Genomic DNA, 14543 nt, shown 5'->3' with positions numbered 1-14543 from the left:
TGTGCTTTATTAAAATTTGCCCGGAACAAAATTGGTTATAAATGTTAAAGTTGCATAGTTCACGAATTTAATGAAAAGACCGTCAATCGATTTAGTTTACTGAACTAAGTTTAATGACTGAATAAAACAAACGATTACAAATCTAGTTCAGCTTTTCCATTCACTTATAAGGTGTAATGATAAGAAAAATTAAAAAAGTTTATAATACGTTTGTAAAAAATATGTGTACACCAGACTCGTGATACAATTGTTCTGTTCCAGAAGAATGTAAAAATTTTTACTATGATAAAAGATTTTCTTTTTATGATATCGAAAAAAACTTGCAAAACTAGTAGGTTCTAGCAGATACAGGAACAGAGCAAATAATTACAAAGTAGGGAAGAATGATTAAATATGAAAAAGGCAACTTTGAAGTTGGAGTCTTATATTTTCAAATGTATTGATTAAAAAGATTTAATAACTTGTTCCGTAAGGTTCCATTGATTTTTCGCGATCCTTATTTTAAATAAAAATGTCAAATAAATTTAACAAAATTTCTTAATAGAACATTTAAAGTTACAAGACTCTAGCATCAGGGTTGTGTTTTTCACATTTAATCAATCTGCACTACCTTGGTATCAAATCTTTGTATATGTTTTGACATTTCAAGGCCAGACATTTGACATTACAAGAAAAGTTGTCTTCAGATGATTCCTACGCCCTACGTTGAAAGTTATTGCCAGTTTTTAGGAATCAAAAAATCTGAAAAATATGCCGAATATATGACCAAATCTTCATTATATTTACTATAAAGATTCTGTACTAATGCGAAAACATACGCTGACAATTTTCTCTACATGTTTGCAGCAAAACTAGACTTGGAAGCAAAATTCAACCATTCCATAAGCAAGTCTCACAAGCTAATAATTTGGTTTTCTGTTTCAGATTAGTGCTCTGTGACATTTTGTTGTGCTCTTCTACATTTTTACATTCTTGCAATTCTTCCTAAATAAAGGTTTTATGGAACAGGGCATTTGTGAACGGTTCAAATTTATACTCGGCGAAAGATGATAATGAACTATGGACTGGATTCACGAACTAGTGCAGCTAAGAAAACTAAACTAGATTGAGTTTCTACTACACTGTATAATAAGTATGTCTTTGTATTATCTAGAGATGGAATACCGTCCTAAGCTAGAAAAATGCAACTCTGTGCTCGAATCTTATAGTGTTAAATAGACTTTTAAATATGCAACAGTTGGTTTTGTTCATTTTTCATTTTTTAACAAAATTCTTATTTTAAGGGAAAGCCCGCGAAACAGGAATGGAATTTTGGGGTTTTCCACAAGATTGAATCTAGTAGGATAATCCAGTTTTATTCCAATCATGGTAGAAGAATATAGGTAGACGCGTCGACACAACTGCTTGGACAATGAACTGTCAAACCAATCTTGGAATTGAAAATGTTGAATGAAAAATTATTTAAATTTGTAAAAATTGTTGAAATACGGGAATTATAATAGCCTCCGAATGAGTAGTATAAGAAGTATATAAAAATCTACTTATATTTGAAAAACCCATTTAAATTTTTTTGACATATCAATGCTCCCAAGCGTTGATGCATCTACCTGTATTCTTCTGTCATGATTCCAATATTGTACAATGTGTTGCCCATTAACATCGAAAATATACATTTATTTTGCAATCAAATTTGATTAATTTCTAATAGTATGTTTCCATTGGAAACCGAACAACGTTGTTCGCTCTCAGAATTAGGTACACGAATTAACCCGTTCCTACGGCACGATTCGTAATTCATAGTAAATAATTCCTTTTTCAAAATTTTGTTTCTTGATTTAATGGGAATTTTTACTAAATTTATTAAATTCTCACTAATATGAATAAAAGAAATGATTGTTTTTCTCCCCAACTATGTATTATATCAATAATTTTATAATTTCATTCACGTTTCAACTTTTTGTGTAAATCTTGACATTTTGAACATATTTTGTGTTTTTCCATTTTTAAATTCTACTGGAGAGACCACTTGTCAAACATTTTTTCTGCCAATAGAAACATTTTGAAAATATTGCCTCTTTTGTTGCAGTTTTCTGTGGAAATTTCATCTCGTGGGCCAAATGCGTACTTCGAATGAGAGAGAAAACAAAATTTACTTTCGTTTGAATGTACATACGCCATTCAACATTGTAGTTTTCATACATAATTTTCAGTCTTCCCAAAAATTTTTAAAATTTCATCAAATTTTTTATTTTTAATTTTAAATGTCATAATTTATTTTTTCGATAAATGCTCTCATTTGTTTAGGGATGGGACATATTTTTTCGTTGTTCTGAGAGTGATTTGAATGAACAACGTACAAATATGAGTGTTCGCTCAGGAAATTTTGTGTGAAGAATTAGGTAGTTTTTCATAGTTAAGGGTCAAACCACGACTAGAGAGCGAATCAAGTGCAGTGGAAACGCCACATAATTATTTTATTTTTTATTTAAAATAATGCACACACATACACAAAATATGTATATATTTTGATAAAATAAGGGCACCAAAAGAAAAAAAATATAGCTTTGTTCTACCTTCTGTAATTGTGCCATGAATACAATCGTTTCTGATTTTTTATTTGCATAGCTCAACATCTCAAATTATTTTGTGTTTTGTTAGTATTCTATTCCAGAACCTGCAAGGATCTACTAGCTATGCTATTTTTTCGATATCATATCTGTTCTAGAACTACAAGTATGTAAAACTATTGCTACGATAATCCGATTTTCTCTTTATCTCTTTATGAAATCGAAAAAAATACAATACTTGTAGATTCTTGCAGATTATTGAACAGAACAATAAAGAGAAAATCGGTTAACGACAGACATGTTCAATTTCTTGTAAGTATTCAATTTTATTCTGCAATACCTCTTTACTGTATCATGGTAATTCTGAGTGAGAACAGCGCTGTTCGTATGATAATGGGAACATGGCATTACTAATAAATATTAATCGATATATATTGTTATCGCTAATTTATCATCTCCGTAGTTCTAAACACATTGCGAATATCCCTTCTAATTGGATTTGGATTATTAGGAGTAAAAAGACAGACATTAGCCGCCCCCAAAAATACTCCCAAAGTTTTAGATTGAAGGACGTCAAGGACTCTTAAAGAACTGTGCTGTTCTTAGTTATAATTTAGCCGCATCCCTTGCAGTACCTTCACGTTGTCAGTGTCCGCTTCAAACTGTTCCAAATAAGGTAATAATGAAGTGTTTATTTTGGAATATATTTTTGGTTTTCGGTTACATATTTACATTTTTAATAACACCCTTCGAAGGAAATGCAACAACATTTTGGATAATATTTATAGTAAGAGCAAAACGTGCATGTGACAATTTTTAATATTTTTCTCATTTAATTCGATTATACTATTACGATTAAAGTGAATAATTTGCAATTTTATCTCAATTTTGATAGCACGTAAAGAGTGTCTATATGTTTTTGTACAATTTGCAATAGGGTTGACGTTTAGCGGAAGATTTGTTGTTGTTTGCGCCGAAATTATTTTAAAACAGTGAGAAATGGATCCTTTTTATTTTCTAGTATGGACATCCTTTTGTAGGAATGGCAGTAACAACGATGTATAGATGAAAAGAGAAAGAAGGTATCATATTTTAGGAATTTCTAAGCCGCCAAAGTGATTCAACAAACTTGTAAATGGTAATATGATCTACTTGTCAAAAGAAACAGCGACCCAATTCTTGTTCTATGAAAATATGAAATTAAAATTATTTTCTTCATAAATTTTTCAATTTGTACTTTTTCTCCCTTATAAATATTTTCATAGAAAAAGAATTGAGCCCCAGAGCAACAGTGGCACAATTTCAACTGCTTTAGTTTTTGGCTCAGTTCCAAAACCTGCAAGAATCTAGTAGTATTCCAATTTTTCGAAATTCGGTTATCGTGGTAAAAACTTTTGCATTCTTGTAGTTCTGGAACAGACTATTCTTTTATCTCTTTTAGTTTCCCCCTACTAAATTGTGGTGCATGGTTAGAATCTCCGCCTGAATAACGCTCCAATTGTCATTGAGTGCAAGTTGGTTTTTTATGGATAAATGTTCAGTGTTATCTTCCATGTTAGAACAGGCGATTAACCTTTAGTCTAGGCTTCTTAGCAAGGTATAATTACATATAAGAATTAAGAAAATTAGGAAATAACCAATTTCTTCCATTATATTTTGATAGATGTAGCTGTTGAAAATCGCCAACTTCGTCAGATTAATTGAGAAAGAATAGTCAAACTTAAGTCGGCTTGAGTTGTGTCATAAATCCTTTTTTGTTTGCACTTTGATATTCATTTTCTATCTGTTTCACTTTTCAAGAATCTCACAAAGGTATTTGACTTCCAAGGAGAGTTCTTATGGTACTCCGTTCGCTGCACATAGTGGACAAATTGAAAGTAGTTGCTTCCTAGCACCATTTAGCAAAGGTTTATGCAAAACCATGAAAATTCCTCGCAAATAGCACTGCAATGTCATCCGTAGATGCCTTTAATTTGGGTTTTAATTTGTCGAGGCACACAGAGGTCTTGTTAATCGCAAGAAGAAGAGTACTCCTCCATGCTCCAATGTTTGAATTTATTATTCTGGTTTTTAACATTTTGCCAATTCAACATTTCAACTTCGTGTTGTTGAACTTTTTTTTCAAGAAAGGCTGCCAATGTAAAGCTGGAATTTACATATATTACCCAATTCATCATTCCATCTCCTGTAAAGAGATTTTCACCGAACATTTGCCTTTTTGTCGAGGGTCCAGTATATTTTCCATTGTATCCTTTAGAAATGTAAATAAACATTGCCTTTTGGCAAAGACATAAATTAAAAATCGGTTATCGTAGTAAAAACTTTTGCAGTTGTGGAACAAACATTAATTGAAAACGGGTTCCCATCTCAGAATATATATGCTCTGTCCCAGAACTGCAAGAATGTAAAACATATATAACCGATTTTCTCTTTCTGGTATAAAAAAATTTGTAAAACAAGTCTTGCAGGTTCTGGTACAGATCATGGTAAAATTAAGAAGGTAATGTCACGTGATCATAAGTTTCCGTAGTAAAAACTTTTACATTCTTGCAGTATGGTATGTTCCAGACCAAAGATTGCAAGACGTTACATTCTTAATTCTACAATTATTTTTCATTAAAATTTTTGAATTCTAAAAATGATTGGACAGTTCGTTGTCTGAAACTACGTAGGTGATCTGTTCCAGTACCTGAAAGAATCTACTATATCATAAAAGGGAACAAATTTTACATATTTGCAGTTCTGGAACATACCAAAGAGTGTAACTTTATTTCTTCCTATTTTTGTTTTTGTAGCCTTTTTTTCTGTCAATGACAAACTGTCGAAAAGTTTAATTTTCCTGTGTATTATTGAGGTAAACTTACTGTTTGTTTCAGGACTGTTCTTTGGAAAGTAGAATATATTTCCAAGTTATTGTGATTAACATATGCGAATTAAACACCACAAACCATCCAAGTTCGACCCAAATTTTACTAGCAAATCATTTTTAAAGCAAAACTTTTTTTGGTATTTATTGAGAAGTATTCAAAAATTTTAAAAAATGTAATGGTTATGGAAATATTCACAAAAAAAAAAACTAAATTTTAAACTGATTGCCTTTGAAGATCACTTTTAGAGTAAACTGAATATTTTTTAGCCTAAATCAAATATAACTTCTTTGAACTTTTAAATTTCAAATAGGCCAGAAAACAAGTAAAAAAGTGTAAGTTCGTTTTGCCGACAGATTTATACTCCCAGCCTTGAGTTATGATTATTCAAACTGTTGACCCTTTATGGGGAAGGTTCCGAAACAGTTGGCCAATATTGGCCAATTCGTATCTTACCTAAGACTCATATAAATATTACAACGTGCCAGTTTTGGACTATATCGACTTCTTCCTATACTTTATATTAGAGATGTGCAAATTTTTGAAAAATGTGGAAATATGCGGGTGGCCGGATATAGCGGAGCGAAGTATTCAATTTTTCTAATACAGATAAAAGTACTGATATGTCGAAGGAAATCTGACACTCATATCTAATTTTATACGAAATCATAAATCCGATAAATAACATATAATATCAGATTTGCGTTAAGAGAAATATTTAGATAAAGCAATTTGTATAGAATCACCGACTTGTTTCGCATGTTATGACAGATATAAGTACTGGAAATTTCGACCCTTTGTGGATGTTGTGTGATTATAGTTACCAGAAGGGTTTCGCAGATATATATCATCTTCACAACAGATTTTGCGGTAGCAAAAATGTTTGTAGTGTGACATTTAAAGAGAGTTGTATGCTTATTTCGCTTTCTTTGAGCGTTTTGTGATCTTAGATCTTATGTTAGTAGAAATAATGGGATGTGTGAAATTTGAAGAGAATCGAATGCTTATTTTGAGTTTTATGGTCGTTTTGGTTATTCAAAACTTTGACCCTTTGTAAAGGAGGTACCAGAAGAAAAGGTCCGATCTCTATCATCTTTATAAGATATCTTGTGTTGATGGTAATATTGAAATGTACCAAGTCTGAATGCTTTTTATGAGATCCATGGATAATAAAAATGTTGACCCTATTTGGGGGAGGTACAAGAAGGAGTGTATCGATATATCCTATCTTCACACCAGTCTTTGAGTTTATAAAAAATATTGGGATGTGTGAAATGTGAAGATTGTCGAACTCTTATATCACTTTTTATAAGAGTTGTAATTATTTATAATTTAGAAGGAGTGGGCCGGTATTGTCCATTTTCGCACCTTATCTAGCACTGACGCAAATATTAGGATTTGCAAAGTTGGAGCAAATTAGGATTATTGTTTCTCTTTCTGTGTAGAAAATATTTTTTTTTTGAAAATTTAGTTTTTTTTTGTTGGGGAGGTACCAGAAGGAGTGGACCGATATTGCCCATCTCCGAACCCGATCTAAGTTTGACAAAAATAACGCAAAAACTGAATGAAAGGTCAAATTTTCTTTTCCAAATCCAGTTATACATATCTTTAAGGGTTTATTTCGCTAAAAAACCGAAGATTTAAACGTTGGAATAAGCATTTTGAGAACACCAAAATTTGAATATTTTCTGAACAATTTTTTTTTATTATTAAAAAAAAAGTACACACACATAAACAAAAAAAAAAAAATAAATAAAATCATATGGTACTTTGATTTTATTGTACCATGGCTACAGAGAAAGCCCATGATAACCCAAAAAGCCCAATTGACAATCAACTTTGCTGTCAAAATACGTTATCGTTTTTAGATTTTAAATAAAAAAAGAATCCTGTTATACATATCTTTAAGGGTTTATTTCGCTAAAAAAAACCGAAGATTTAATCGTTGGAATAAGCAATTTGAGAACACCAAAATTTGAATATTTTCTGAACAATTTTTTTTATTATTGAAAAAAAAAAAAAAATACACACACATAAACAAAAAAAAAATAAAATCATATGGTACTTTGATTTTATTGTATCATGGCTACAGAGAAAGCCCATGATAACCCAAAAAGCCCAATTGACAATCAACTTTGCTGTCAAAATACTTTATCGTTTTTAGATTTTAAATAAAAAACAAGAATTTAGTTTGGCTTGAAAATAATACTTTTCATCTTGGAAAAACAATTAAGACATATGCAATAGAAGCAATAAATGTGGTGATGATGGTCACCTTTATACTTTGTTTTTTTCTGCCTGGCAATGCCGCTCTTTAAAGAGAATCTAATAAGAGTTTTGAAAATTCCTATAAGAGAAATACTCTCAACGAGGAGAGAATTTCCTGTTTCTCATGCGAATGTGAGTGAGTATCTGCAAAATGTCAACAAATATTGTATGTACGTTTATCTGTGTGAATTCAGTCGTTCGTAGATACATGTTTTTATGTTTTTCACTGAGAAAAGGTTTCCAACGTTATGATGATGATGATGGCCAGTACTTTGGTATCTCTATCCGCCGAGTTGATTGTTTGTTGGCTGTTAGCGCATTGGGGTTCCGCAACAAGAGTATACCATCGCAGCACATCAGTCATTCGAATCAGTCTTGCGGCGGAAGCGAATGTGTATAGTACGTTTCAATTGAGATAACGAGCTACTACGAGCTAGGTGGAAAAAATTACAATTAGAAAAATTGTGAAAAAATAGTTCATTGAAATTCATTACCTTTACAAATCTGGGTTTATTTCTAACTGTTGAAAAAAAAAAAAAAAAAAAAACTGTGTTAATAGCACATCATATTGTGTTGTGTATAACTAAAGGTGAAATTTCGAAGGAATAATAGAAGAGAAAACATCCCCCCTTAAGAACTAAGTGTGGTATAAAAAAAGTGTTACAATTCTGTGTCAGAGAAGAAAATATTGAAAAAAAAAAAAAACGAAGGAAAAATCTTCAAATTGCATCCCAGCTTGTTTCCAGTGAATATCAACTAGTTACCAAAGGTATGTTTTCCTTTTCTGTGTGAACTTCAGTTCAAAAAGCTTCTCCATATTTAGGTGTAAATCTCTTTTACGGCTCATTGACATTGTAACAGTGGGGCGTCGGGGGGTGTATTGTGAAAATTATGGATTTTTCCGGTCAACACCTATGATACAATTATAGATTGGCATTTGATTTTATTTCTATTGGCCGACACCACGCCTTTTATGGCCTCTCCCCATCAAAATTGTTTGGGGGGCATTTGTTGTCGTCGTTTGCAAACTTCTTTATTGTTGGTCGTCGTCGTCGTCGTCAGCAACGAATATATGTATACCTACCCGATTTGGTTTGGAGCATTACCGTTATTTCTTTTTGTGACCATAAAACACATTTTGCAGTGGCATACAAACAAAAATGTTAATTCATGTTTAAACACCATTTATAGTTGGTAATTAAAACATTTAATCCAGCCAAGTAGTTGAAGTAAAACATTTTTGTGGTTTATTGTTATTTTGCTCTTTCTCTCCATAGATTTTTGTTTGTTTTTTTTTTATCTTAGGTTCCACTCGAAGATGGCTCAAATAACATACTTCTTTATTGTTGCTATAATTGCAGCCGTCTTGTTGGTAAGGCGGTGTTGGTGGTGGTCTATGGCAACAATTTTGTCTTGGCACCCTTTGCTTTTCTTTTATGGTAGTGTATGTGATAGTGGTGGTGGTGGTTTTCCACCAAAACTACCGCATGCGACGACCTACAAGTATTGATTTTCCTTTTCAGGCCTAAAGATATTGCGTAGTAGACTTGCATTTTTTCATTGTCTGGTTTTTGTTTTATGAGCCTTCCAGTGGCGTTGTCCCCACTTTAGCTGGTTTCTCATACTTTTAATTAATACCATTCATTGCAGGAAAACTTGTCTCAAATATCAACGCCTGATTTTTCCAAATATGAAAAAAGAAAGTTTTTTCCTGACTCCAAAGAAGATTTTCTTATTGGTTGATTGTGTGTGATTTTTAAATTATTAATGCAGTTAATTATCCAGATGGCATTTATGGTCGTTACAAGTGTCGTTTTATTGGTTGGCTGTCTACGATTTTTGGCTGGTCATAACATTCATTCATTGTGGTACATTGCTGGAATTTAATGTATTATGGGATTTTGTGCGTATAAGCAATTTCTTGTTCCATTTGAAACTCCAATAGTTTGTACATTGATTATCGAAATATATATGAATGCATTTGTAGAGACTACCTGTAATAAATGCCATTGAACTTGGGTGTGGTGTATCTTACCATATTGAAGGCAACAATATTGGCACATTCCTTAAATTGTATATTTCAATCAATTTGTTTTTATTTTGCGAACGAATGTTTTAACGGACAATGTTTCATAGTCGAAATTGATACTCATTAGTAAGAAAGGCATAAACGTCAGGAGAGGGGAAAAATCAGCGTTTACAAATATTTATACATACAGGGTGAGATAAGAAAACTGCAACAACGTAAAACGCCATAATTTTTATATATTTTTTTAAATTTTATTGAATGAAAGCAAAAAATTTCGGAAATAGCATCAACGTTTAGAATAAATTTAGATTTTTTCGAATTGATCACCTTTGGGACGAATTATTGCCTTTAAACGGCTAATGAAGTCGTCACACGCTGCCCGAATGTTACTCTGCTGTATTTTGGTCCATTCCCGGCGAAGCGCATGTTTCAGGTGATCGACACTTTGGTATTTTTTAGTGCCAACCTTGCTTTTCAAAATACTCCAGACACAATAGTCCAACGGATTGGTATTTGGAGATTTTGGTGGCCATTGTGCGCTGGAAATGAAGCGAGGAATCTTATTTTGTAACCATTCCTGGGTGGCGCGTGCTGAGTGCGATGGTTCTGTTGGAATGTCCACGTTCTGCGGCCACAATGTTTCCGTGCCCAAGGCTTTCATACACCCTCCAGAATATTTACGCGATAATATTCGGCATTTATTATGATGCCACGGTCGATTAATACGAGTGGAGGGCGACCATCGGCTGTTATGGCGGCCCACACCATCACCATGGCCGGCCCTTGAGTTCTGGTGGCCAATCTGGCGGTCACCTTTTCAGTTGACCTCTTTGGCGAGTAAACACGATAATTTTGTTTGTTTACAAGCTGCTGGAAAACGAATGTTTTCTCATCGGAGAAAAACAAATTCGACAGTTCACCACATTCGGCGAAGCAACTCTTTAGCTCTTTTGAGTCTATTTTCTTTCTGTTGCGGTGTAAGTTCTTGCAGTTTTTTTAACTTCAAGGGCTTTACCCCGAGCTCATTTTTCAATATTTGCCGAATGGAATATTGCGATATGTTCAGCTCATGAACCATTTTTCGCCATTTGTGCTATATATCGTATCTATGGTTCTGGTATTGAGTCTGCACCATGAAATCTGGATGGGCTATACACTCATTTGCTTGTTTTCTGTCCTTCGTGTATATGCTTAAGAGTTAAGGACCACATTTACACCCCTCTTGAGAAAACAATATCATAATAATACGTTTTCTCAACCCAGCGCCAATAACTGATTTCGTCCTCCCATATCCAAATCTGCTGGCACCTGTGTGTACATCCCAGCCTTCCGGAACAATGCGGTGGTGTGAGAAGGCGAATAGGAGCAACGTTTTGGATGATTTATCGTCTCGGATTGTACCTATTCGGTTTTTAATATGTCTTAGTGTACTATCATCTTAGCGTATGTACCTTCGCCCAATCATCCTCATGGGCCTGTTGAATTCAAGAGACAGTTCCTTGATTCTTCGATGGTCATTTGGTCCAGGCCGATCATCTGATCATAATAAGGCAGGTAACAATATCATTCTTATAGGATGAAAGACTAGACTGGATCTGGATAAAATTTCCTAAAAATTCAAAAATTCTGAAAACATGACAACGGATTCAAGACCTTGGCTTACATAAAGATGGATTGTTTGTTTTGTTTTAACGATACTTAGCTACACAAGTGTCGACAGCTGCTTCCTGCAGGCACCATTGATCTATTGTGTTCATTCTAGGAAGTAACATTAGATATAGAATAGAGGGTAGATATGGAAATAAAAAATAAAGATTTGTAGAGGTGATATAGCGGGATGGTTGACAAGCCAGGAGATGCTTTACAAACCTAAAGATGAAAATGTTTCAGTTTATATCTCCCGCCTACTTGCTCGCTAACTTGGCACAACTGCTTGGTAGATGTTCAATTATCTATTTCTTTTTCATCCTCAAGTAGTCTAAAGTAGCTCAGATCACTGTTATCCCATTTTGAGGTCACATATGTAATACTACCGTACTACCGTCTTTATGCCTACCGCGATTCTAATATGTGGCCAGAATGAAAAACCTGGCCAGATATTATAATTGCGATAGACATTTATTATATTTAATCCGGCCAGATGGTCAGTCAAACAGTTGAAACAGTTGATATAGTATTAACGGTTTGACAGTCACATTAACAGGTAGTTAAGCCGACTCCATCTAATACATCAGACATTTCATTCCTTATTATATTACTCAAGAATGGCTCTCGATTTGATTGGACTTTATTTGATTGATTTAAGGGACATCTAACTATCGAAATATTAGTTACTGACCATTTTAAGCCATTGCTAAGTTCTCTTACCATTTCCGCCGAAAGATTACCGGTTTTGTCGGCAACTCAAAAAATGAGTTAGGACCATATAAGATCGGCCAAAAGACAATTTTTGACAACAATTTAACAATAAATTTAGTAGTTTTTGCACTATTTTGATTTGTCTCTCTTTGAATTTCAAATCACAATTATGTCCTTTGACAGTAAACTTAGTTATCAGATCGACCTTATATATGACATGGCTACCAAGTTTGCTGTCACAAACATATGCTCTATTCCAGTACTTGCAAGAATCTACCATTTTTGCAATTTTTCCGGTATTATAATGGGAAAATCGATTATCGCAGTAAAAACTTTTACATTTATGCAGTTCGGGAACAGACCAATAATTTTGATGATGTTCCGACCTTAATATGGCCTGTGTATTGAAAGATATTAAAAGTAATGTAACCCAAAGAAGATATATAGGATATCTTTTCTATATCTATATAATTTCTATAATAAAGTGATCTACCAAATAGAATCAAAATTAGTATATGGATGAGATTTTGGGACACCTGAAGTTTGTCTAAATATTTAGTGATTTAAAAAATAACAGTATCACAATTATATATCGCAAAAATGTCTAATTATATTTGATTATTTCATATAACAAGATATGTGAAAATGTTGTTGCATTTCCCAAGAAGATTATTATCATCCTCACCTTTCATCTATTTTTATGTCTATCATTTTCACATTTGCTTTGGCTTTTGGTTTTGTTCGCTTTTTATTTTCGACATTGTTTTGGTTGTTTCAAACTTGAAATTGTCGAATGTCTGCACTACATTTGGGAAATATTTGCCTTCTTGTTCTTTTTATTGTCTTCTTTCCAGTTCACCATTGCACGCACCTCTAATTAGAACGTCTACAGCATTTATTCATTACACCCAGAAACGACTAACCGTCAACAGTGACAAAAACAGCAACAACAACTAAGCAACTTAGCATTTAAGGCAACCATTCAAATCAAGAAATCTCCCAATCTACTTAGTACTTGTAATCCCTTTGCGGAACATATTTAATCATGATAAGCATTCTTTTCATTGCCAATAGGCTTTTGAGCACTATGGCCAAACAGGGACCCAGACCAGTTGTTATTTGCGGACCTTCGGGTTCGGGCAAGAGTACTCTCTTGAATAGGCTATTCAAAGAGTTTCCCAACACATTCGGCTTCAGTGTTTCGCATACAACTCGCAAACCCCGACCGGGCGAGGAGGATGGTGTCCATTATAATTTTGTCGAACGTGAAGCTATGGAGAAGGCCATTGCCAATGGCGAATTCATTGAATCGGCCACATTCAGTGGCAATATGTATGGCACTAGCAAAGAAGCCGTCCGCAAGGTACAAAATACCGGTAAAGTTTGTATCCTAGACATTGAACCCCAGGGCGTGGAACAAGTGAAAAAGACCGACCTTAATCCCATTCTAATCTACAATAATCCACCATCCATAGAGGCATTGGAGGAGCGCTTGCGTAAACGTAACACCGAAACCGAAGAAACACTGAAGAAGCGTTTGGATGCTGCTGCCACCGAGATTGTTTATGGTCTGACGCCCGGTAATTTCCATAAGATTATACATAATGTTGATATCGATGAAGCCTATGAGCAATTCCGTGAATTTATTGTGGCTGAATTGAAGGCTCAGGAAGCTGCCGGCATTACCATATGTTGGTAATGTTCTTGGCGCACACAAACACACACACATACACACCCAACAAATGCATTTCTCCTTTGTATAATTTCTAAGTACAAATGTGCAAAAAAATATCCTAGTGAAGTTAACATAAAAAAGAAACAGACAAATAAATAAAAAAACTATGCGGGTTTTGAAGCAATGTCTTTTTTTCAAATAATAATACAGAGTCAATAATAAACTAATAAATAATATTGTTTACTATTGTTTTATTGTTTCCAAATGAATCCACATGCGATAATTTGATTAGCAGAAAAGGATTAAAATAGAGAAAGAGAGAGAGAGAGAGAGAGAGAGAGAGAGAGAGAGAGAGAAGATTTCTATGTAATATAGTGCATGCGTATTTACGCAACTATGTTGTAATTGTAATTTTGTACCGCAAATGTTTCGTTGTCTGTATTATATGTGGCCTAGTATCTGACACAAACAAAAAAACGGAATTTAGTTCCCAGGCAAGTATGCATTTTAGGACGTCGTTAGATTTAATTGTATGTTATTCGTAGGCTTTTAGGGATAGCCAACAATCTTCCGGATACAAGCAAGGATGAGTGTACCATTAAATTTATTTCAACTTTTTCTAAACATTATTGTATCTAAAATAGTAAAAATCACGTTAAAGCTCGCACTATTAACTATACCTTTGAAATTTTACAAAATTATTCTTTGCAAGTTTGGTATTGAAAATGGAATATAATGGTCTACGTTTAGGTATAGCCCCCATATAACCGTGAATCCGG

At 33.6% G+C, this 14543-nt stretch overlaps 2 protein-coding genes and 1 long non-coding RNA gene across 5 annotated transcripts in view; 2 read left to right on the top strand and 1 right to left on the bottom strand.

Annotated features, from left to right (window-relative positions):
• Positions 1 to 3100: 3100 nt before the first annotated feature.
• On the top strand, positions 3101 to 13813 carry LOC101893460 (guanylate kinase). 2 transcript variants are annotated; one of them, XM_011293890.3, is made up of 2 exons: positions 3101 to 3243; positions 12944 to 13813. In XM_011293890.3, exon 2 carries the CDS (start codon positions 13135 to 13137, stop codon positions 13786 to 13788), a length of 654 nt encoding a protein of 217 aa, XP_011292192.2. In that variant the 5' UTR covers positions 3101 to 3243; positions 12944 to 13134; the 3' UTR covers positions 13789 to 13813. The 2 variants fall into 2 exon arrangements, with proteins under 2 accessions (XP_011292192.2, XP_005175525.2); XM_005175468.4 differs by having other exon boundaries at positions 3103 to 3243; positions 13164 to 13813.
• Positions 3107 to 14543, top strand: part of LOC101895117 (dihydropyrimidinase) — a 44215-nt gene continuing 32778 nt past the window's right edge. The window contains exon 1 of one of the 2 annotated variants that reach the window (XM_059122705.1): positions 3107 to 3243. The gene's annotated coding sequence lies outside the window, so the exon portion shown is untranslated. Of the gene's footprint in view, positions 3244 to 8061; positions 8472 to 14543 lie in introns of those variants that run through there. The other variant, XM_059122704.1, reaches the window with a different exon arrangement.
• Positions 7999 to 14543, bottom strand: part of LOC131802441 (uncharacterized) — a 35713-nt gene continuing 29168 nt past the window's right edge. Inside the window, exons 2-3 of the long non-coding RNA XR_009342180.1 lie at positions 8197 to 8222; positions 7999 to 8135 (exon numbers count right to left, since the gene is read on the bottom strand). This is a non-coding gene — a long non-coding RNA (uncharacterized LOC131802441). The remainder of the gene's footprint in view (positions 8136 to 8196; positions 8223 to 14543) is intronic.

Source organism: Musca domestica, unplaced genomic scaffold (assembly GCF_030504385.1).
Source record: "Musca domestica strain aabys unplaced genomic scaffold, Musca_domestica.polishedcontigs.V.1.1 21, whole genome shotgun sequence".
NCBI classification, from domain to species: Eukaryota; Metazoa; Arthropoda; class Insecta; order Diptera; family Muscidae; genus Musca; species Musca domestica.
This window is presented reverse-complemented; position numbering and strand designations above follow the sequence as displayed.